At 42.9% G+C, this 24867-nt stretch overlaps 1 protein-coding gene across 2 annotated transcripts in view; it reads left to right on the top strand.

Moving 5' to 3' along the window:
* Nucleotides 1–15942, top strand: part of tcerg1b (transcription elongation regulator 1b (CA150)) — a 38471-nt gene extending 22529 nt beyond the window's left edge. For both annotated transcript variants that reach the window (XM_088440579.1, XM_088440578.1), the window contains 9 exons: nt 447–536; nt 616–734; nt 797–947; nt 1026–1190; nt 1801–1983; nt 8430–8609; nt 13537–13620; nt 14923–15023; nt 15098–15942. In XM_088440579.1, the coding sequence (XP_088296705.1) occupies nt 447–536; nt 616–734; nt 797–947; nt 1026–1190; nt 1801–1983; nt 8430–8609; nt 13537–13620; nt 14923–15023; nt 15098–15299 (1275 nt within the window). In that variant the 3' untranslated portion in view covers nt 15300–15942. The remainder of the gene's footprint in view (nt 1–446; nt 537–615; nt 735–796; nt 948–1025; nt 1191–1800; nt 1984–8429; nt 8610–13536; nt 13621–14922; nt 15024–15097) is intronic.
* The last annotated feature ends 8925 nt before the right edge of the window (nt 15943–24867 follow it).

Raw genomic sequence — 24867 nt, 5'->3', positions numbered from 1 at the left:
ACCTCTTCCACACAGTGGACTATATAGTAGTGAATGTGACATCAAGTTGGCTCAAACCAAAATTCAATAGTTTACTGATAACATCCAGTATGAAATGGCATCAAGTTGCAAATGGAAATCAATGTTCATTTTAAGGTAGTTTTAACCAAGGCTGGCTAATTAGAACTTAAATTCACCTTCGTCAAGGTAGTGCTATTTGTGTTTGTTGCAAAATATTCATTGGGGGCATTGTCGCTGCAAACTTTGCCACGTGGCAACAACACTCTTGGTTTGGGTAAATACTTAGACTGTGTTCAGGCGTTGCTTTTGGGGCTTTTTATTTATTTTAATTGTGTGTGTATTTATTTTTTTAAGACTGGTTAGTCAATTGAGAACAGTTTCTCACATTGTTGAGCTGGCGTTCTCTGCTCAAGTATTCAGAAAGCCTTTTAAATCTGTGCGCACAGGTGTCTGCGTTCTCCACATGGGACAAAGAACTTCACAAGATTGTCTTCGACCCTCGATATCTACTGCTTAACCCCAAAGAGCGCAAGCAGGTCATTGACGTCTATGTTTAGCGGTTCTGTCATGTGGTTATCGGGCCGGCCCAGTTCCACTTTCTCGCTATCTTTGCAGGTGTTTGACCAATATGTGAAAACCAGAGCAGAGGAAGAGAGGAAGGAGAAGAAGAACAAGCTGATGCAGGCCAAAGATGACTTCCGGAGGATGATGGACGATGCCAAGCTTACAGCCAGGTGAGAAGGCCGGCCTGTGCCTGCCATGCCTTCTCGTCGTCAACATTTGTGGTTTTCTGCAGAACCACCTTCAGCGAGTTTGCACTCAAACATGGCCGAGACCCTCGATTCAAGAGCATCGACAAGATGAAGGACAGGGAAGCCATCTTTGTGGAGCACATGGCAGCCCTGAGGAAGCGGGACAAGGATGACTCAAAGTCCAAAGGGGAGAAGGTAAGGTGTACCCCTCTCTAGCCCGAGGCCCCCCTGTGGCAGTGGACTGAGTTGAGTTTTTTGCTGTGCTGGCGTCAGGTGAGGCATGATTTCTTTGAGATGCTGAACGATCAGCATGTGGAAGGAGGCCAGCGCTGGAGCAAAGTCAAGGAGAGGATGGAGACGGACCCGCGCTACAAGGCGGTGGAAAGCTCCGCCCTCAGAGAGGAGTTCTTCAAGCAGTACCTAGACAAGCAAGCCAAGGTCAGTATATGTATATCAAGGCTCGAAATAAGTGGTTTCTCATCGCTGTTTGCATGTTGAAATTTGCACCTCACGTAAATATATAAATTGGAACTGACACTCCGAAATGGTTTTTGAATGGTAGCTAATTTGTGGTCAGGCCACACACGGTCTGTTTCTTGCTTGATTGGGGGGGGGGGGGGGGGGGGGGGTTCTCGTGAAGGCTGTATGTTCATTTGACGTTGCACATTCATTGTTGGAGGAGGAGGAGGAGGAGATATTTATACTGTATATTTATTTGATGCAATGGTATATGCCAAGAAGCTGCACCAACATGACACGTAGGCCAACTTAAAAGTAAACACACCAAATAATACATAGACGTCAATGTAATACCTTATGAGGCTTTTATTCAGAAGTTTTTCCCTGCAGCTCTGTTTGGGTTTTGATGATCGTGACACATCCTTAAAACCACAGCACAAGTGGACAGCTGTTATCGGCTAATGGTTACTCCTCTGGATTCATTTTAAATGCCTGAAATGGGCTTGCTAACCTGCTAGCTAAACACAAGTGGAAAATCAACACAAACATTGCTTGTAAGTTTTGAGCAGTGTGTGTTGTGGTTGTGCAGAGCCTGGACTTGGAGAAAGAGCGCGAGCTGGAGCGTCAGGCTCGCATAGAGGCCAGCCTCAGGGAACGTGAACGTGAGGTCCAGAAGGCCCGATCAGAACAGACCAAAGAGATCGATCGAGAGCGGGAGCAGCACAAGCGGGAGGAAGCCATCCAGCACTTCAAAGCACTCATGTCGGACATGGTGAGCTGCACCCCGAAAAGGCAGAGGTCAAAGGTTTATTTATTTATACCTTATTTATAGCAAGAACTTTTACCAATGTTCTTTGCCAGCAAAAATTCAGCAGTTCGGGTAAAAAAAACACCACACACAACAATAAATCAGATAAAAACAATACTTAAAATGCCAGTCATTAAGAGACATAAAATCCCATTATGTCTCCTAGATCCAAAGGGTCAATGATGCCCAGAACTCCTCCTCCTCTTTGCCTCGCTGTTGAGGTTGTAAATGGCTCCTGATATGAAGCTGTTTTTGTAGCGTTTGGTCCTGATGTTGGGGACCATAAAGCAGCAGCCGGACTGAAGGAGCTGGAACTCGCCATGCAGAGGGTGCAAGCTGTCTGTAGTTATGGCGCGGGCTTTATGCTGCAGCTGGGCCTCAGAGACTCCCCAATTAGCCTTCCAGCCACCTTGACTACCCTTCCCTGTGCATTTTTGTCCTGAAGGGTCAACTGTGCCAACCAGAAGAACAAGGCAAAATATAAAGCAAACTCAATAAAAGCTAGGTAAAAACGTTAAAAACGGGCCAGTCGCCAAAGTTAAAATAAACGCTTATGTCCCTTCTTACACACATCAAAGACAGATTGACAGTTTGAGTCAATAACAGTCCTGAGGTATTTGTTATAGCTCACGCATTCCACAGGTTGTCCCTTGATGGCTGTGGGAATGTAGCTTGCTGTCTGGGTTCTAAAATCAATGATCATGTCCTTTTTCTTGGATGTGTTGAGCCCCAGGAAGGACTGATTGCAACAACTGCTAAAATCCTGCAGGACTGGACCATGGCTTGTTGCCATTAAAAAATCTAAAATCCAATACACCAAGTTCATGTCCAGTGAGACATGCTCAAGCAGCTTCTTTGCTAAAATTTGTGGTTGGATAGTGTTAAAAGCTGAGGAGAACTCAATAAAAGGGAGTCTGGCATGATTTTTGTTCCCCTCTAGGTGTTAAAATAAAAGATTAAGCAGGGTAAGAATGGCATCTTCCACACCTATGGGCCATGTAAGCAAACTGCATAGGGTAGTGCAAGCGCAGTTCTCTCTAAAAGTTCCTTCTTAACAAGTTTTTCAAAGGATCAGAAAACATCATAAATAAAAAATATAGAAAGCATTTATTTACCTTTGAGTGGCGCTTGTTTTGCCCATATTCCCTAGTAAGGGAAGCCTAGGCTAGGCTAATCTCTAATCTCCAGCATCGTTTCCATATAAATCATCTTCTCACTTCTCTTTTAACATCACTAGCAATCTTTGGACCCATAGCTAACTCAGTCAAGTTTGAATTAAGCAGTAAAATGCACTATAAATATGGTTTTGTAACAACTCACGATAGAACTAAGCTTTACAATTCCGCTATTTTTAAATGAGTGAGGCTGACCAATAGCAGACCACCATCTCCGTGAGGAGACGCAGACCAATTGTAGTGACGCGTTGCATGGAGGCAAGAACAGAAGCGGGGAAAAACAGGATGGCAAAAACTCCAACAAAAGGCGCAGGCAGGCTGGCGAGAACAAAGTATATTACTGGCAGGTGGGCACAGAGATACGTTCACGTAGGGCTGCACAATTAATTGAATTTTAAACGTGATTGCGATATTGGCTGCCATGATTATTTAAGATGATAATCAGCGATATTAATATTTAAAAAGGCGGCTACGTAGTGTACAGCGGTGGTCCCCAACCACCAGTCCGCCGCCCGGTACCGGTCCATGGATCAACTGGTACCAGGCCGCGTGGGCTGCACCCAAAATTATGTTTTGGAAATGATTTAGTTTAACAGTTCATACGTTTGCGCTTGATCTTGTTTTTGTTTTTTTTTGGCACCCCTTCTGGCTGCTGTTGATCTTACATACATAGTGAGAAGGATGATGTGATTTGCCTTTTTTTAATAAGAGGCGTATGTTTGCTTCATACAATGAACCTGGGAGTTTCTTTTTTTACAGTGGAGTCCATCATTCTGAGTATAAACGGCCTGAGTATGCACAGCCAAAACGATCCGGAACTACCGCTCTCCCAGAAGGAAATGATTTGATTGCCTCGACTAGCTCCGTTTCAGTGATGTCTGAGTCCAGTTCTAATCTGGATGGCTCGTCTAATGTTGGCAGGTTGAGGGAGTCAAAGAAGTTATCCCTGTCCGCCTCGGATGTAGTTGAATTGGCTGTGTAAAGCTCTGAATAGAAATCTTTGAAATGTGAGTTTATTGTAGGATTAACCAGTAGTTCTCCTGTACTAGATTTAATTCTATATATTGCACGACTTGCTTGGGCACCTTTCAACTGCTTGGCCAACAGCTTCTCCGGTTTGTCCCCCAGCTCAAAGTGGTTTTGGTTTACCTTTAATAAAAGATTATTCATGGTTGACACTGAGGATTTTGTTATATTCATATTTCAGATTTAACATGTTGTAATCTGTTTGAGTCAAGGATCCCCGATAAGGTTTGTTTTAGAGCTGGAAGCATATTTTTAATTTCCACTAGGCGGCGGTATTGTTCCTGCTTTGATGCCTCAAAAGATTTTACATGACCTCTCATCACACTGGCTTGAGGGCCTCCCAGAGTGTAGAAGCTGAAACATCTCCTGTGTCATTCGTCTCCAGCAACTCCTCAAGGTGCGAGGAGATATAATCAACAAATGCTTGCTCTGTTAGCAACGTCGGATTAAAGCGCCAACAGTAAGGGCGTTTTGGAAGGTCCAGTTTTAGTTGTAACGATACCAGGCAATGATCTCAGATTAAGATGTTATGATATTTGGTGTGGTCAATATTAGATATTAGTTTTGCATCTATTAAAAATAATTAATTTTAGTGTAGTATTTATGGACGTGACAAAAATAAGAATAGTCTTTCTGGGTTTGGTTTTGTAATCTCCATATGTCAACCATATGACTTTATTTTATTATATCGTTCAATGTTTGAACAGACGACAGTGTGGCTGGAGACCGGGAGGAGTGTCTATCTAGGTATGGATCAAAATAGCAGTTTTAAGTCCCCACCCATGATCACATTTGTAGAATTGCAATCTGGAATTAAATCAAACACTTTGTGATAATAATTTGGGTCGTCTATATTTGGACCATATATGTTAAGAAAAGTAACATTGAGCAAATTAATGCATCCAGTTAATAAGATTTACCTGCCGCTCAGATCCACAGTTGCTGAGACAAGTTGAAAAGGGACATTTTTACTCAAGAGAATGGCAACGCCACCTCTAGCGTTCGATAAGAACGGCACATGATAGACCTGGGAGATCTAATTAGCTCGCAGTCCCTTCTGCTCAGTTTCTTTTAGATGGTTTTCTTGAAGAAACATTACGTTTGCTTTTAGGGACTTAAGATGGGCCAAAACTTTACCTTGCTTTAAGGCATGTCCCTAACCCCGCACATTCCACGAGACCAGTGAAATGGTACTCGTGTCCGGCTGATTTGTAGTGTTAGGTGTTGCCATTATAATGCAGGAAAACAACATTCCAGACAACCCAAAGAACATCCTTAACATTGATAAACGATTGTAACACATTTAGCAGCTCCAAAAATTAAAAACAAAATGGTAACATGCAAAATCATATAATGCCTGGATGGATGCATTAGACGATGTACTGAACTTCACTATAAAATTAGCAGCATTAGATGCATTTGTAATTTACACATCGCACTTCTGTGTTCTGGATGAGACCAGGATTATCTTAACTCGGATGAAATCATACTCATAGTTCCATCTTTTCATCATTTGTTTAGATTGTACCATTCATTCTGAATGAAAATTTTACAGCAGTGCTTTTTATTATTCTCAAAATGCCATGAGCATATGGCACATCCAGACTTACTTTAATAATGTGCATTGTCTTATTTAAAGCAAATAAAATGAAGTTTTAAATGTGAAAATCTTCCATCCACCCATTATCTGAAGCCACTTATCCACACTAGGGTGGCTGGCTTGCTCTTGCCTAGCCCAACTGTCTAAGGGCAGTAAGCGGGGGACACGCTGGACTGGTTGCCAGCCAATGATAGGGCACAGCGACGAACAACCATTCATGCACACAATCCACACCTAAGGACAATTTAGAGTGTCCAATACACCTGCGATGTTTTTGGAATGTGTTAGTTGTGGGACGTCCCTGCGTTTATTTCTAATTTAGCAGCTGATTGGTCAAACACGGTTCACATAGTTTGCGCAAAGATGCTGAAAGAAAAGTAACAAGGCCTTTTAATTGTAAATAGTTAAAAAAAAATAAACAAGGCATTTTTTTAAATGTAGCAAGTAAAAAGTATGATATGTGTTTTAAATGTGGGGAGTAAAAGTAAAAAGTTGTCAGAAAAAGAGTACTTCAAAAAGTCCAAAGTACAGGCAAAATTTACTTAAGTATAATTACGAAGTGATTGTACTTCGTTTCTTCCCATCACTGAAATTGTAGCAAGACAGGGAATCGCAGGCTGTGCTTGATTTTCAGCTCACGTGGCGTTGCCAACACCTCGCGAAATCCGCATCGCTGTTCCATCACCTCTGCCGTGTAGTCAAGAAAAACAAAGATCTTGTTTTCACCGTACTTGATGGGTCCACTTGACTGCAAGTCACAGTATCTTCTCATCTTGGAAGAAATAAGACACATGTGATGAGGGTGCGAGGTTTAGAAGTAGGTCCTCCCGCTGGTTTGGACAATAGAGTGGTGGGTGCGATCAATGATCACTGGCTTCAGGAAATTGGTTTTGTCCATTAGTTTTGGAATGAAAGAGCTCACAAACTCCGTCGGGTTTCCTCCTCACCTTTGGGTATTCCAACAAATTTAAGATTGTTGCGCATGGAGTGACCTTCCAGGTCATTCGTTTTATCTCTGAGGGAGGCGTTTTCTTTAAGTAGCTCGGTGATGGCTAATTCTGCGGCCTGCAGCCGTGTCTCGTGGTCCGTGATAGTGACATCCACGCCATCCAGTCGGCTCACCAGAGTGCTGTGTGCGGACTGGAGGTAAGCAAATTTCTCTAATACATTAAACTGCGTGTTTATGGTACCCAGTATAGTCTCCTGCATGTTTTTCAATGTGTCGTCCATGTGAGGGTCAAGTATACCTTCTGATTCAGGCTCACTGACTTGAGCGAGTTGGGTTTCAGCCTGTCTTTCTCCTCGGTTTTTGTCAGGCATTACTTTTGTTTTGAACGGGTAAATATCGATGTAGAAAAAAAGCAGACTTAGTTGAAGACTGTAAAACCAGCAAACAAAGTTGGAACAGTGAGGAGCTCCGAAAAACACATCTTACTCAATACACGCTCAGACATTGATTCCTCTAACCAAATTTTGACCTCACTTTTTAGTACAGTTTTCTAGGCAGGTAGGAGGAACACACAATTGTTGCCGAAAGGCCGTGGGTTTGATCCCCCGACCATCAAGACCATGTCTAAGTGTCCTTGAGCAAGACACTGAACCCCCAGTTGCTCCTGATGCTGCGTCATCAGTAGGTAAATGACTAGTTAGTGTAAAGCGCTTTGAGTACCTAAGGTAGAAAAGCGCTATATAAGTGAAAGTCCATTTACCATTTACCACCTCAAAAATGGTGTTCATCGCAGTAGGCTGATTTGCTTTGGGGTGAATATAAACACTCACGGGACAGGTAGAATGGGCAGTGATGCTGACAGGAGTTTGATGTCGGGGGAACATAAGCGTTCCCTCACTGTCTCAGCGCTACAGTAGCGCTGATTGACATATGCACACGCCCCCTCCACAGGATTTCCCAGTCATCTCTGCATCCCGGTCCTGCTGAAGCGGGGCTCCAAATCCATCGAAGAACAGATGAGTGTCTGAGTCCTGCTTGGTCAACTAGGACTCCATTGGTCAACTAGGACTCCATTAAGGCCAGGAAAACAAGAAACAAGAGTTTCTTCATTCCCTTGAAGTTTTCAAGTTTATTCCGTAGAGACTGAGCGTTCCCCAGGATCAGAGAGGGCAGAGGGAGGCGCGTCAGCTACTGCTTCTTCAGGCACATCCTGACCCCTAACCTTTTGCACCATTTCTATCTTATCGATCCACTTCTGTGATGATCGTCGTCAAAAGTTTGCACTGACTTCTTGTCGAATCTCACCTAGTACTTTTGTCAGATGAAAGTCTGATATTACACCAGTGATTCGGGTCTGTGTGATCCACTGCAGTAGAAACTCCCTCGTGTTTTGTATCCTCGGATGAGGAAGTGAGACGCTGTCATGTCCTACTCCAAGGCTGCTGATAGTCCATAATGTCAGCAATACAAGAATAAAAGACTGATCCAAGACTGATCGGTGGGAAAACTTTTGGAGTGACTACTTCGTAAAGATCTGCAACTTAAAAAAACGTGCTATCATTCATAAAAGCCACCTCCGCACAACACTTAGGACGCAGAGAAAACCCAGCCGGTCGCTCCGCGCGCATGCACCCATTCATCTCTGTGCTGTCGCACACAGGTGCGTTCGTCAGATGCTACTTGGTCGGACACGCGGCGGAACCTTCGCAAAGATCACCGCTGGGAATCGGCCTCGCTACTTGAGCGTGAAGAGAAGGAGAAGCTCTTCAATGACCATGTGGAGGCGCTGGCCAAGAAGAAAAAGGAGCACTTCAGGCAGCTCCTGGACGAGACCACAGCGGTAAACCTGCACTCGCCGCAACACGCCAAATTCACAAAGAGAGACACAAAGACTAATGCTGGGGGGAGGGCGTGCTTGAGCAGATTTTGCTGGTCTCTCATTTGTCTATGGCTGAACTACCCTGCTGTAACTGTGACCCAAACCAAAAGCAAATATTTACAAAATATTCATGAAATAAATAATTTTGTGATAAAACCATAACTTTAAAGGTTAAGCTACAAATTATCTGACGAAGATTGGTTTTATGCTGTCATGGCAACCAATCGAAGGTAATATGAGCAGAGTTCCTGTTGAAAAATAAACGCACTGTCACATCTAGTCAATGCATTCTAATCTATTAAAATTTGCAACATGTCAAGTATATTTTTGTTAATAGTAAATTCAGCATGTTTTTGTTAAAACGCCGCTGTCTTCATTGGGCAAAATTGAGAGTTTTGTATGCACAGCTTATTGTCTAACCAGTCAGATAGTACTGTGGGAGGCAGTCTGGCTGCTATAGGTATACAAGGGCTGCGCGATTATGTCCAAAATAATAATCACGATTATTTTGGTCAACGATTATTAATCAGGATTATTTATCATGTACGGTCGAACATGTCTAATTTTTGCACTTTTTTTTTTTTTAAACTACAGTGGGCCCCCGCTTTACGAGATTAATACGTTCCGCGGTTGGAATCGTAGTGCAAATTTGCTGTATGGCGTGCAATCCAAACCTTTGTTAATTAGCTAATGCGTGTAAACCCCCAGATTTTACATACATATGAAAAATTGGTATCAAAATAGTACAGTAAGTGCTAGATATATATAATATACATGCATACGATTAAATACCATCATAAATAAAAAATATATAAAGGATTTATTTACCTCTGAGTGACTCTTGTTATGGCCATATTCCCTAGTAAGGGTAGCCTAGGCCAGGCTAGCTTAGCTTAGTTCGTATTTTTTGTTTATCTCCAGCTTCGTTTCCATATAAATCATCTTCTTACTCTAACATCACGAGCAATCTTAGGATTCATTGATAACCGAGTTAAAATTAAGGACTAAAATGCATAATAAATACAATATTGAAAGCACTCTCACACGTCTTTATGCAGCCATCTTTGTGACTCCGTGCGCTGACTAATAGTAGAACAGCATCTTCGTGACCTCATCACGCTGACCAATAGTAGACCAGTATCTTAAAGCGGCTGTTGCAGCAAAGGCAGTTTGACGCCAACAGAAAATAAGAGAAATTACCTAAAAACGCCTGAAGAGGGAGGCAAAACAATAAAACACAACCAACCCCACAGGTCATGACAGTTGTTGATGTTAATCGTAAAGTGGGATAAATGCCTTAAAGAGGGGATGGAAAAACTCAGAATTCCACATCGCAATGTGAAAAAAACGTAAGACAGGGACGGCGTAACCTGGGGGTCCACTGTAGTATACAAACAAAGCTTCAAGGCTTGATGCTTCATAAAGTAAATAATTAAAACAAATTGACGCAAATCATGGCAAAAACTTGGCACAGAGGGCAACATAGCTAACTTGCTTGCTGAGTGTAAACAAATGAAAAAAATGAAGCCTACTTAGAACCAAGCACACACTACAACAGCCCTGTAACAACACCGACAACAGCCTTAAAGATTTTTTGCAAGAAAAAAATAGTAATAAAAGTACCAGAATCACTCAGTGAGTATGGATTTAGCCAACCACGCAAACCAAAATATTGAAAGAGCTATATTGGACCTAACAAATAACAAAAGAAATTTGTCTGGAGCCACAAAAAATTAAAAGCCTTATATAAGCCTTATAATGAAGGCAATACATACTGTCTGTATCTATAATAGCTATATTAACCTACTATGAAAATGACTAACTACAAATACATAAGAGCCTTCATATTTAAATGTTTATTTTTCCTTCAATATTATATTGTGCGATACTACATCAAGTTTTTTAAATTTATTTTGAGGACGATAACAAAATGGAACGTGCTTAATGTGCCCCTTATCTGGGCAATGAATGCAATAAAACGCAGCCTGCAATTATAAAAGAAAAATATTTTTAAAAATTCAGCCTTTTGGAATTTTTTTTTTTTATAAAATCAAATTAAGAAATATAGTTTGAGTTTGATGTCTTTGCAAATGCCAAGGAAGTCAGTGCAAGGGTAAAACAAAAAAGCATCCTCTTTTGACATGCAACCAACACAGCTGTCATCTGACCTGAGCAACAAAACATAATATCCCTAAGTGTCATTCCAAATGCATGGTGACAAAAATCAGATATCACTTTCTTAAAATTGCCACTTTGTCACTAAATGGGTGCCTAAGGATTGTGTTCTTACCCATTTAATGTGACTTCTGTTTTCAAACATCACTGGTCAGCTTCTCAACATCGGGCATGCAAGATGTAACTTTAATCTTGAGCTCACATCTGTGAGGCAGGTGCAATATTTTCATTTGATGTAGTTCATGTTTGAGAACATCTGCTCGCACAGATGTGTTGATCCAAAAATGGATAATACTCCAAATGCATATATCTTCATGTTCTTATAACTGTCAGGAAGAGCATTCCATGTGTTATAGACAAATTTCTCGGGTGTTGGGATGCTCTCAATATCTCTCCAATTGTGGCTTTGCACAAGCTTGGCTTTCTGGCGAGTGATGCCTTCAAGCTCGGCCGTCAAACATTTGAATTTGGACGCTCATAAATCTTTGTCGGCTCTATCAGCCATTTCTATCGCAAGGTTAGCTTGATTTACTCCTGGGAATGTGCTCAACAAGCACGGGTCAATCTCCAGGAGTATGACAGGGAAAGACACTGTCATTTTTTTTCCTTTCAGAACTCGCAAAATATGCTCCCAAGTACAGTTTGCATATCAATGATTGCACCTTGCAAATAATCACCATTGAGTGCCTGATCTTGATGGGCTTCTTTGAATTCTCTTAGGAAGGGTAAGTGGGAGAGCGAGCCTCGCTGTACATCTTGCTGTTCGAATGATAGAACGGCTTCCAGCAATTGCAGTGCAGTGTTCCCCTGCAGACTTTCATTCAGTTTGTTTAGGTGCTTTTCATATCCACCATAAAATGCAGTTTTTTGAGCCACTTGGTACCTTCAAGTTGCGGGTAGTTCAGGTTTTTGCTTTCCAGGAATGTTTTCACGTTCTCTAAACAAGCAACAAAGCGGCACAAAACCTCACCCTTGGACAGCCATCGCACTTTGTTGTGCTGCAGGAGATCAGAATATTCGCTGTCAACTTCATCAAGCGTTGCACGGAACTGACGGTGGTTCAATGGTTTTGCAATTATCTTGTACACCATCTCAATCACAAGGTTCATCACCACAGTATACTCCGATGGAAAGTTTGTGCAGACGGTGCCTCTTGATGCAGCGGAATACAAGCAAGTTTCGTTGCAAATAGATGCTCTGAAATGTTGATGAATTGACTCCATGTAGTGATTTGCCACGTTTTATTATCTCATGGGTTGCTACAAAACTTGCCTCAGTAGTGGAGTTTGGAAATGCAATCCCCTTCTTAAATCTATATTTGCACTCCTCTAATTTCTCCAGAAGTAGTGCAATCACACTTTTTCTCTCGCTTCCAACTGTGTACATGGCTGCAAATGTAGCATGCCTTCCCTGAAAATGTCTTTCCACATTGCTCTTTGTTATTTGACAACTTCTCGCTACAGAGCAAACATTCAAGCAACCCTTCCGCACTGGCAATGAATGCAAATGATTCGATCCCAGAAACGTTGAATCCTGTGTTCTCCTCTGTTATTTTTCTCTTTTTCCCTTTGGGATCCATGGCCCATCACACAGCCGCCTGTTTGTTTACAACAGCCACCTGCCTGGCATCCCGCCCCACTGACAGAGACGTGTGTCGCAGGCTATGACGTAAATATTAGTTGACAGAACTGTTTAATTTTAATATTCTAAACATTTTTACACCATTGGAAAACTTGAAGAATCTTTGTTTCCATTTTCAAACATTTTTTTATAAAGCTACAGGGAGCCACTAGGGGGGCACTAAAGAGACGCATGCGGCTCTCGAGCCACGGGTTCCCAAGGATTTAGCAATCAAAATCTCATTTTTGGTCATTTCAAACACAATCTATTCCAAGTTTTGACAATTGATTTTCTAAAATCGGTCTCATTTGACGGCTAGCAAGGTATATATTAGGAATCAGGTGAGAAACTAAACGCCATTTCACTCTGGTGCTGATGAGGGACTGCTAAAAGTACCAGAATCACTTGAAGTGAGTATGGACCTAGCAGACAAATTCATTTTCATTAATTTCAAACTGAACTTAATCCAAATTTTTGCTAATCAGATTTTTCAAAATGGGTCTCAATTGACAGCTACAGCGACAGCTATTGACAGTACGGTATTGTGGAGGTGAGAAAATCGGAGGCTTTTGTCACATAATCAAGTGGTAAGCATTGCCATCTTAAGGTTTCTAAGGTGGAATTGAAACCTGAAAGCGCACCCGCGAAGCCCAGCGTCGTCATCACGTCCCACTCTCTTGATGCATTCAGACCAAACGCAAAATATTGCGTCGCTACACTCATTCGGTACGCTTCCAGTTGAGGCTGCTGCTCATACTACTGCCTTTCTAGCCGCTGCTGCAGGATTTGCTCACTGGTTCTTAAGCTTAATGAAGTCTTAATGTTGCGTTTGCCCCCTGGTGGTAGGATGACTCAAAGTGCTTGATTTGACAGCCGGCTTCTTAAATGTTACTATCGCCGGGGATCAGCTCAATTAATCGTGGCAGCCAGTATCGTGATTGCGATTGAAAATTTGATTAATTGTGCAGCCCTATCTTATACATAAATAAAATTGTCCAATGCAGCAGCTTTGCGTACCTGTATGATGATGGGGCTACCTCGTGTCCAACTCTCCTGACCTTTTGCTGACCCCCACACATCTATTATTTTGCAGATCACGCTGACCACCACATGGAAGGAGGTCAAGAAGGTCATTAAGGAGGACCCACGATGCATCAAGTTCTCCTCCAGTGATCGAGTAAGAAATGAGCTTCCTTGGTGGCAAATTTTGTAGCATACTAAGACCACAAAGAGCTGATTGTGCTGAATTGCCTGCTAAAAGGTTTTTTTTTTTTTTTTTTTTTTTTACTCCGCAAGCTGTCATCTTGAATTTTAAAGTCCTTGTATTGTACTGGGCTTGAGGTTGAAAAGGTCCTTCCAACCACACTAGGCATTTTTGAGCTTCCTGCAGCGCCTTCAAAAGTCTAAAATGGCATTGAATGTAAAAACAAGGCCTTCATTCCTTGGCTTTAACCCTTAGTAGTAGTTTTGTAATACTTTTATATATCAATGGCAGTTCAAATAAAAAGGAAAGAATTGAAAAAAGACACGAGGGCTGAAATTTCAACCTGATGGGTACATCACGTCAAATTTTCACCCGGCACAATTATCACACTACCAGGAGTTCACCATCCCTTGGCTGAAATTCTGTGGAAGAAACTGACTCAAGAATACAGAATGCACAAGGGTTAAGGAAAAGTAGCTAGGAGTTAAGTCGCCTAAAATTTTCTTGACAATGTGTTATGCGGCCCTATAGGTTCAAATAGGGAATTCAAAGTTACAAAATAAAATGTCCATCGCTGTTGATAACTGCAATCATCCAAACAATATGTTTTTTCCAATTACTACTTAAAAGCTGACACATCAAGGATGATTTTTTTTTATTTGAGATTGATATTGTATTTCCAATAAATGGTCCATATATTTACAATGCCTAATCAAATAACGCTGTTTTTGTGGAAAAGGGCACTTTCTTTAAATTTCAGAATTTGAAAAATGTAAAAAATGAAATGACACTTTCTCTCCATTCGTCATTCTTTCAAAGCAGACTAGAGTCGCTCAGGACGATTAGTTGCACATGTCGTTTGAAGCAGAATTAATCGTTTTGAATTGAAAATGGATTTGAGATCGAATCATAGTCCCAAGAACTTGAATTTATTGCAAGACAGTCAAGATTCCCACCCCAAATGTGCATTGAATGCTTGTAATTGGTCTCAAATGTCCAAATTTAACAGAGTTGAGAAACTGACAAAGTTGTGTGCTTTCTGTTGCGACTCGTCCACGCAGACACGTGTCATTTGGCAGGGTCGTTAGCAACTTGGGACGTTGGCAAGTTGCACTTGGCTATCATCAAAAGGAAAATGTCTTTGAAGCTGGGGGCTATCTGATTTTAGCTGCCTGACCAAAGTCTTAAAAACATCTTGTGGGAGAGCCAAAACTGTCAAGCTGCCAGTCACCAATGACATTTTTTCGTTTGTTTTTTTTTTTTTTTTTTTTGCAGAAGCGACAGCGTGAGTTTGAGGACTACATCAAAGACAAGTATATCACAGCAAAAGCAGACTTCAGAACCCTCTTGAAGGAGACCAAGTTCATCACATATAGGTCAGGAGCCCCCCCCCCCCCAATTGAGGAGACATAGACCGCTCAGTGATGTGTGTGTGATGCTTTCAATCCAGGTCCTGGAAGCTGATCCAGGAGTCGGAGCAGCACCTGAAGGACGTAGAGAAAATACTGCAGAACGACAAGCGCTACCTGGTGCTCGACTGCGTTCCCGAGGAGCGCCGTAAACTCATCATGTTTTACATTGAGGACCTGGACCGCCGCGGCCCCCCCCCACCCCCCACCGCCTCAGAGCCCACACGCCGCTCCACCAAGTGAGACTCGCCTTGCTGGGATTTACACGTCATCGCTCTGAATGCCGCCGGTCCAAATAGCAAACTTTTCATGGGAATCGGTGGCAAGCTCGACCTTCAGATGTCCATGCAGAATCGACCCAAGAGCTCTCCTTGCCTGCGTGCAAGGGCATGACAGTCATCACAGTAAATCGAAAGCTCCCAATGCATAGAAAAGGCCGACCAGCAAGTGAAAGCTTTTAACTGTAAGCTGAGCCAGCCCGCCCATACAGCAAGGTACAAGTGGACTTGCATGAAATCTGTTTGTTGGTAAAATTTGTTTAATTTCGCTTTTGGGTCCAACCTTCCTGCTTTATTCCAATTCGTTCCCATGAAAAGTTAACAACCAGTTTCTCTCAATTTTGCAAGTCCACTGGAAGCTTGTCCATGCCGAGACGGAGCGCCCACTCCTGGACACCTGGTAGACTTGACCCTTCAGCTCTGGCTTGGGGAATGATAATGAACATGGCGATTATAAAGAGGTTCGGGTGTGCGGCCACTGCTGTGTGATTGCTCATGTAAATCTTTAGTGCGTGGACGGTGAGCCCAAGCCTTACGCCGCCGCCACTGTGCGGAATGTTCTCCAACTTTCTCTACCTTCTAATAAAGGCAACTTCTTGTCTTTTTCAGCCTTTTGCAACACCTCCTCCATGCAAACACAACATGGAGCTGTCCAATGCAAAATGAATGAGTAGGCAACCACCTGACACAAAAACTTAATCTGCTAAACTAAGCCAACTGACATGCCAATGACAACTAAGTAAATAGCCATAGTGTGGAAAGAAGACACAGATCAAAGTAGATAACTTGGAAAGAAGAAACAATTACAAACAAATGTGGAAACAAAATCACATACTGTAACACAAATATAATTAAGTATATATTTGGGAAATCTAAGGTGAAAGACTCCCAGAATGTAGTATGTTTAAAAACACGAAAAAAAAAAGCAAATGACACATTTGCTGGATGTCAAGATATGTTTTGAGAAACAATTATTTGGCTGTGATCAGCAACTTTGATGTCAATTGGCCAGAGACCAAATTTGAAATGGGAACTGGGACAATATCCAAGTGAGGCCACCTCGGAATGCAGCGTAACAATCATACAAAGAAGAAACAAAACTAAAACAAATAAAGCAAAAGATGGACAATGGTGTGAAGAGGAACACTGTGCACAACCAGAAATTCATGAGATTTGACAAAACAGCACATCAAACAAAACGGTAGTTAGTGGTCAATTAGAAAATACAGTATATCTGAACCTTTTGGAATTTCTCACATTTCTGAATGAAATCATCAAATGTGATCTGATCTTCGTTAAAATCACACAGATGAAACAACAGTGTCTGCTTTAACTAAAACCACCCCAACATTTATAAGTTTTCATCTTTTAGTGAGGATAGCATGCAAACAATGACAGAAGGTAGAGGAATAAGTAACTGAACCCTCTGCCTAATGCGGTGTTCACACTGAACGCGATCGGGGCAGAAAATCGGACGGTTTTGTACTGTAGTCAATGAAGTTCGCGCGTCAAGCGACACATATGGAGCGACGTGAGTTGCAGCGCGACGCCACCGTGAAGTTAAACATTTAACTATTGCGTCATGACAGCCAATCAACTTCGGGAACGTTCAACATCTCACGCAGGGGGCAGGAATGAATCACGGCGGTCTCTGGGAGCTATCCTACAGGGCCAGCTGAGCTTTCAATACAAATGTTCAGCCATTCAAGCGCACTCACCTGGCTTGTCGAATGGCAGAAGGAAGAACTTGGGACAACTGGTGTTTGCAGCGATTGTTTCCTTTTTTTTTTTTTTTTAATCTTTTTATTCAAACATTTCGAAAAACAATGGTGTCTGAAATACAGCATGTAACAAAGCCTCATACATGCACATCCGATCAATGAATAAACATACTTAAGGAATACAATACCAGGTATTGCATGAGAAAAAAACCATTTGGTAAACAGGCATCTTCAGCAACCATTTTAACACCAAACATCCATTCATTCCACTCCACGCACTCAGACGCAACATGAAACAACCAAAAACACAGTGTATCAACAAGTACGACTGTAGCCAAAGGATTAATGAAGAAAAAAAACAAAATAAAAAAAGGGGGGGGGGGGGCATCTACTCGCTGTCTGGGCAAATCACAACATTTTCCAAATAATCATAGAAGGGTTTCCATGTCTCACTTGAAGGAAGGACTTGCGCCAGAGAGTGAAAACCTCATCTTTTCCCACTTGATGTGGGACAGAACCTCTCGAAGCCAGCTGTTGTGCTTCGGAGGGAGAGCGTGCTTCCACTTAAATAAAATTAGGCGCCTCGCCAGCAAAGTAGTAAAGGCCAGTAAGCGCCGCTTAGCGACCGGCAGGTTAGGTACTGAGGCGGGGGGGTTACCAAAAAGTGCAGTGCATGGGTCCAAGTGTAGGTCGACTCCGAGTACCACTGATAAAGTACGGAATATCTGATGCCAAAAGCTAGTAAGTGCAAGGCAGGAAAAAAACATATGAGTATGGTTAGCCGGCGATTGGTCACATCTATTGCAACTATTGCTAACCCCAGGGTAAATTATGGCAAGCCTCTCATTTGTGTAATGCACCCTGAAAAGAATCTTTCTTTGAATTAAACCATGCCTTGCGCAGACCGAGGAAGAATGTACAAGTTTGCAGATTATTGCCCATTGTTTGGCTGACAATGGCACACCCAGCTCCTCCACCCATCTCTGTTTTATAAGCTCTAATGATTGAGGGCTAGAGGATCCCATTGAATTATAGATTATGGAAATTGCTCGCCTTTGGTCTACGTCTACCGTAAGCACCTGGTCAACCAAGGATTCAGGCGGTTTGTTGGGAAAATTAGAATAGGCGGATTGAACGAAATGCCTGATCTGTAAAAAACGAAAACAGTGAGATTGGGGGAGCTGAAACCGGGCGGATAACTCCTCAAAGTTGGCAAAGTGGTCATTTATGTAGAGATCCCGGATCTGCACCATGCCCTTGCTTCGCCAGTTGGCAAAGGTAAGGTCAGAACTGGCCGGAGTGAATAGGTGGTTCCGGACAATCGGGTCAAGAGTTGATGGTTCAATCAGGCCATAATTTTTACGAAATTGGGTCCAGATTCTCAGCGAGCTAAGGACAACCTTGTTCACTTTGAGTGGCAATCGTATGGTAAGGAGGGAATGTAGGGGAAGCCTCGAGGATCTCAACTCAATTTCGATCCAGGAGGGACGTGTGTTGAGACCTCCGTCCAACCAGCGGATAAGTTTCACTATATTGCATGCCCAGTAGTATTGAATAAAATTAGGTAGCGCGAGACCCCCTTGACATTTTGGTAGTTGTAGCAAAGCCTTTTTGATGCGAGGGGGCTTGGCCGACCACAAAAATGATGAGATCAAACGATCTAGCTGACAGAAAAAATGTTTTCTTATAAAGACGGGGATGTGTTGAAACATAAAGAAACTTAGGGAGCACCACCATTTTGACAAGGTTGACCCTGCCCGACAAAGAGAGAGGAAGAGCCGACCAGCGGGCCAAGTCCTGCTTGCATTTCTCCACTAAAGGACAGAAATTCGCCTCAAACAGGTTATCAAAGGCTGGGGTGATGAACACGCCTAAATAACGAAACCCACGTGGTGTAATCTTGAATGGGAGGGCAGCTAAAGATGTCTTAGACAGATGGTTGAGCGGAAGCAGTTCGCTTTTACTATAATTCAGTTTGTAACCTGAAAAATTGCCAAATTGAGTCAATATGTCTATGACAATGGAGACGGATGTAGAGGGGTTTGACAGATAAAGCAGCAAATCGTCAGCGTAAAGGGACAGCTTATGAGTGATACCGCATCTAGAGATACCCTCGATCCTTTCCTCGGATCGAAGCCAAATGGCCAACGGTTCTACAGCCAAGGCAAATAGGAGGGGGGAAAGAGGGCAACCCTGCCTGGTACCCCGATGTAGAGTGAAGGTGGGAGAGCTGACATGGTTTGTGATGATACGTGCTGTTGGGGACTCATAAAGCAGCCTGATCCATGAAATGAACTCTGTGCCAAAGCCAAATTTTTCCAGAACATAAAACAGGTACTGCCACTCAACCCTGTCAAACGCCTTCTCTGCATCCAAGGAGACCACTACCTCGGGCGGGCCAGATCCGGTGGAGCCAACGATATTAAGAAGCGGTCTTGTATTGTACGAAGAACTCCGTCCAGTCATAAAACCTGTCTGATCAGCTGAGATCAGCGTGGGCAATGCTTGTTGTAATCTCATCGCCAGAATTTTGGCCAGAATCTTTTGGTCAACGTTTAATAGACTAATGGGTCTATAGCTACCGCATTCTAGGGGGTCTTTATCTTTCTTCAAAAGAAGAGAGATATTAGCCTCACAGAGAGTTGAGGGAAGTCTACCGGTAGAAAAAGCCTCGTTATACGTATTCACCAGATGTGGAGCCACAGAATCCACGAACGTCTTATAGAATTCTACCCCAAAGCCATCAGGACCCGGGGATTTACCTGCCTGCAGCTCCCCAATCGCTTCACGCACCTCCGTCAGCGTGATAGGAGCGCCTATCTTTCCAGCCAAATCAGCGTCAACTTTTGGGTAAGCAAGCTTTTCCAGAGGGTTGTGGCCCACCCAGACTCCCGGTACGCACTCTGATTTATAAAGGTTTGAGTAGAATCCTAAGAAAATGTCATTGATCAATTTAGGGTCTGCAGTGACGACTCCGGCAGATGACCTTAGCCTCGGTATTAACCTAGAAAGCGCGGTAGTTCTGGCTTGATGAGCAAGAAGTCTTCCAGCTTTGTCTCCCATCTCAAAGTAAAGTTGCCTGGTCCTCAACAACTTTGCCTCCACCTTCACTGTTGTTTAAGTGTCATATTCAGCCTGCAGTTTAAAACGTTCATCGTAAAGAGCATGTGAGGGGTCAGCGGCATGTTGTCTGTCAATCTGCAAAATGCGCTCTGAGAGCAAAGCTAGTCTGCCTGTTTCTGCCTTCTTTCTCTGAGATGAGAACGAGATAGCTTGCCCCCGCAAATAAGCCTTGAATGACTCCCATAGTATGCCTCTAGTGATGTCCGCCGTGTCAGTTATTTGAAAAAAAGTTGTGATTTCATTCTGGTAAAAAAGCTTAAAAGCTGGATCATGTATTAAAAAATGAGAAAGCTTCCATTGAATGGAACTATGGAATTTGGAAAGTTCAAGTCCACGGAGGTAGGGGCGTGGTCCGAAATAACAATGCTGTGATACAAACTGGTGTTCACCCAATCCAGTAACCTGGTGTCCAAGAGGAAAAAGTCAATCCTTGAGTAACTATGGTGAACATGGGAAAAAAACGAAAAAGCCTTATCGGTTGGGTGAAGAAACCTCCAGGGGTCACTGAGACCAATTTGGTTCCCTATAGACTTCAGCGTTTTGGCAGAGTTAGACAGGCCAACGGGTCTGGAAGAAGACCTATCTAAAATGGGATCCTGAATAAGGTTGAAATCACCGCCCACAATCGGATAATACTGATCTATGTCCGGGAAGGAGGAGAAAAGTCGAGTAATGAATCGATCGTCATCCCACACAGGAGCATAGACACTTACCAGGAGTACTGGGGTATCAAACAACTTACCCAAAACGGCGACAAAGCGCCCGTTTGGGTCAGCGACTGTATTTGTTTGTTCAAACGATATGTTCTTACCAATGACAATTGCCGCGCCCCTAGCTCTCGAAGAAAATGTGAGTGGAAAACGTGACCCATCCAGGGCCGTTTGAGGCGGGAAACCTCTGAGCTCTTCAAATGAGTCTCCTGGAGGAAACAAATATCCCCATTAAGCTGTTTCAAATGAGAAAGTACCTTTTCTCTTTTGGTAGTCCCATTGATCCCCCTAACATTCCATGACACCACTCTACATCCCCGACCACGCGAAGTACGACTATGAGACATTACTCACCCTTCACAACATGAACTGTAGCGGACAAGATGCCCGGGGGGGGGGGGGGACCACACACACACACACACACACACACACACATACACACACACGCCACAAACAGTCAAATTCAAACTCTCACACACATATCTAACATACATGCTCCAGTATAGCTTCTAGTTTCTATTCAGTCTCATCACTATCCTTACCACTAGTCACCCCCGCACAGAGACAACGTAAAAAAAGAGAGAAAATAAAAATAATAATAAAAAAAAGAACTAGCATTCGGAATATAAAGAACAAGACACACCAAATTTAAAACCCCTTCTTGGTAATCGTGTTAAGAAAACAAAGTAACGTAGTACTCAAAAGAAAAACAAAATTGGTCACACCAAAAAAAAAAAGAAAACAGAAACAATGACTTCTGTAGGACCGATAATTCAACTGCTTAAGTCTCGGCAGGATAAAAAAAAATCTGACACACAGCGCGGCCGGTCCAACCAGGAACACTAACAACAACAATAAAGTTGACAGCAGTGATCACGAGCGATCATGAACGCGGATGTAAACACTTGTACATAAGTAATCCTACTGCTTGTTTAATCAGTGTTCTTTTGCCCAATTATGATAAAACAGCCAACAGCAGGACATTGAGGTATCCGAAAATAGTCATTGCAATCTTGAAATAACTTTGCTCGAGAATAAGCCAAAGCCAACCGCAAGTAACCTCAGAGCAAAATAAGCTAAGCCGAGAGGTATGAAAATTGTGATACAACAAAAATGTATTAAGCTTGGCTCGCATTCACAAAGGCAGAGGCCTCGGCTACTGAAGAAAAACGTTTTTTAACACCGTCTTTTTTTGTGATTTGGAGCCTCGCTGGGTAGAGCAGCGCTGGTCGGAGACCCATGTTGTATAGCTTCGCCATAACTTTGCGGTAGGCCATGCGTTGCTCCAGGACATCGGCCGAATAGTCCTCGTAGATGCGAATCGGCGAATCGCGAAATTTCAGTTCATTCTTACGCCGGCAAGTCTCCCAAATGATCAACTCCTTCGTCTGATGTCAGTGAAAACACACAATCACCGGGGTTTTGTCTCGGAGTGAGGGCTTGGCGATGAGGCTGCGGTGGGCCCGATCCAGCTCGGGCGGAGCCGGCAACAGTTGCTCGCTGAATATTTCCACCAGAGCCTCCGAAAAAAAAGATGTAGGCCGAGAGCCCTCTATTGACTCCGGGATGCCAATAATTCGCAGGTTGTTTCGCCGGCTTCGCCCCTCCAAGTCCGCGTTTTTCGCTTTTAGTTTAGCATACGCATCCGTTAGCATGGAACACGTGGCCTCCAAGGTACGAATGCGTTCATCGGACAAGTTGAGCCCGGACTCCAGGGACACAAGTCGTTCGCCGTAGCCAGCAACTACCGACTGCAAAGAGTCCAGCTTGGTCTCCATAGCAGTGAACGCCGTCTTGAATTCCGCCGACATCGCCGCTGTTATAGACTTCCTGTGTTCCTCCAACAGGCTGGTAAGAGCTTGCATGCTAACTTGGTTAGCCGCGCCAGAAGTGTCCTCTTTCCTTGTGTCTTTATCCTTCGCGAGTCGACTTCCAGACGCCATGAAGTATAACCAGGAATGTACGGCCACAAATTTTTGAACATGTAAACGAATGCAAGTTGTAAAAAGGTGTGTTATGTCAGGTTAGTGCGGGAGCAACCCGTCCACGCGTCTACTCCATTCGCCTCTCCACCGGAAGTCATTGTTTCCTTTTTTAACAGCTATTGAACCGTAGTTACTGTGCCAAGATAACGATAGTGCAGTATTGAAAGCTCAGTATTTAGCACAGTATCAGCCATTTGATTTGTGACGTTGAAACGTTTTTGGGTTTGTTTGTTTTATGGCAGACCAGTATTGCCGCAAAGGGAGGGACATGCAGTGTAAAAAAAAGAAAGTTGCTGTAGGAGAAAATACTGGCTCTGCTACATCCCAGAAAAGTGAAAGTTCTCAGCAATGCTCTTCTTTCCGGATCCACTGTAAAGTGCACAGCAAGCCCGCTCCACTCCACTTCCCTCTCGCGACAAAAAAAGTGGACAAAAAGTAACTCAAACCACCAGGCGTTTACAACAACAGAAAGCGAAGTGACGCCACTTTTTGTGTTCGGTGTGCACATGGCATAATGCTGCGTTCAGATGGAGCACGAAGAGTGGACGGTTTGGTCTTGTAGTCAATGGAGTTCGCGCGTCAGGCGACGCGGTGGAGCAACAGGTGCGGCGCGTATTTACGCAGTTGCGAGAAGTTAAAAATGTTTAACTTCTGTCACGTGCGCGGTGCATTAGCCTATCAGCTTGGGATTGTTCAATGGCTCACACCGGGCAGGAATGAATCATGGCGGCTGCTTTGGGGTCACCCAGAGCTACCCAACACAGCCAGCTGAGCTTTGAATACAAAAAACTGGTGTGTGCAGCGATTGTTTCTTTTCTTACAGTAACAGCTGTTGAACCGTAGTTACTGTGTTAAGCTAACGATAGTGCAGCACTAACAACAGTATTTAGCACGATATCGGCCACTTGATTGCGACATAGAAACTTTTATTTACTTTGGCAGACAAGTATTGCTGTAAAGCGAGGGACACGCAATGTAAAAAAGAAGAATAAAGGCGTTAACGTGAAGTTGGCCAGACATTGGCAGATTCTGACTTTAGCGATCAATACCGCTCAGACAAAACGTCTAAACACCAAAGATGCCTTTGTACCTCCATCATAACACGGACTACTAGCTACAATGGCAAAAATATCAATAAATATTAAAAACAAGCCGACCTTCATGCAAGACTGTTGATCGCTTCGCCAGTCGGCAACGGAGCGAATGCGCAGGGAACGTCAACAAAATGCAAAGTACTGAAAAGAAAAAAATGTATTAACTCGGCTGTTGTGAAGTATAGAAACTTCAAAATAACTACACACATCAGTTATAGCACAATCATGCAAAAGCTGCTGGTTTAATAATGATTCACATTGCATATTTTGATATATTTATAATGATTATCAATAATTAAATCAATAGCTCAGCTGCTGGTTGGGTAAGAGACTCCAAAATAACTACACACATAAATCACAAACTTTATATCATGCTATAACCTCGGTTTTTCTAATAAATAATTTTCCTAATTTTATTGATTTATTTAATGCAGATTGATCAATATTTACCTATACATTGCTCAACAGTTTAAATGTTGATTGGCTTGGATACCCCAAAAATCGCTACAAGCATCATTCACATCCCCTCATTCATGCTACAACTTTTGCTACAACTTTTGCTGCGGTTGGTTGAGTTAGAGATCCCAAAGTCACCACACATATCTGTCAAATATCTCTCCCTTCGTGCTGGATCCTCTTGTTTTCTAATAAATCCTGTTGCAGAATTTGGGGGGATTTTTATATGCTTATTGATCAATAATTACCAATATATTGATGAGCAGCTCTGCAGTTGGTTGAGTTGGAGACCTCAATATCACCACACACATCTGTCACATTTCTCCCTTCATGCTACAAACCCTGGTCATCTAATAAATCCGTTTGCCTAATTTTAAGGATTTTTTTAATGCTTATTGATCAATAATTACCAATATATTGATCAATAGCTTAGCTGTTTCTTGG

Source organism: Hippichthys cyanospilos, chromosome 18, assembly GCF_059441005.1.
Source record: "Hippichthys cyanospilos isolate Australia breed blue-spotted pipefish chromosome 18, RoL_Hcya_1.0, whole genome shotgun sequence".
Taxonomy (NCBI): domain Eukaryota; kingdom Metazoa; phylum Chordata; class Actinopteri; order Syngnathiformes; family Syngnathidae; genus Hippichthys; species Hippichthys cyanospilos.
The sequence above is the reverse complement of the archived record's forward strand: the minus strand, read 5'-3'. Positions and strand labels throughout refer to the sequence as shown.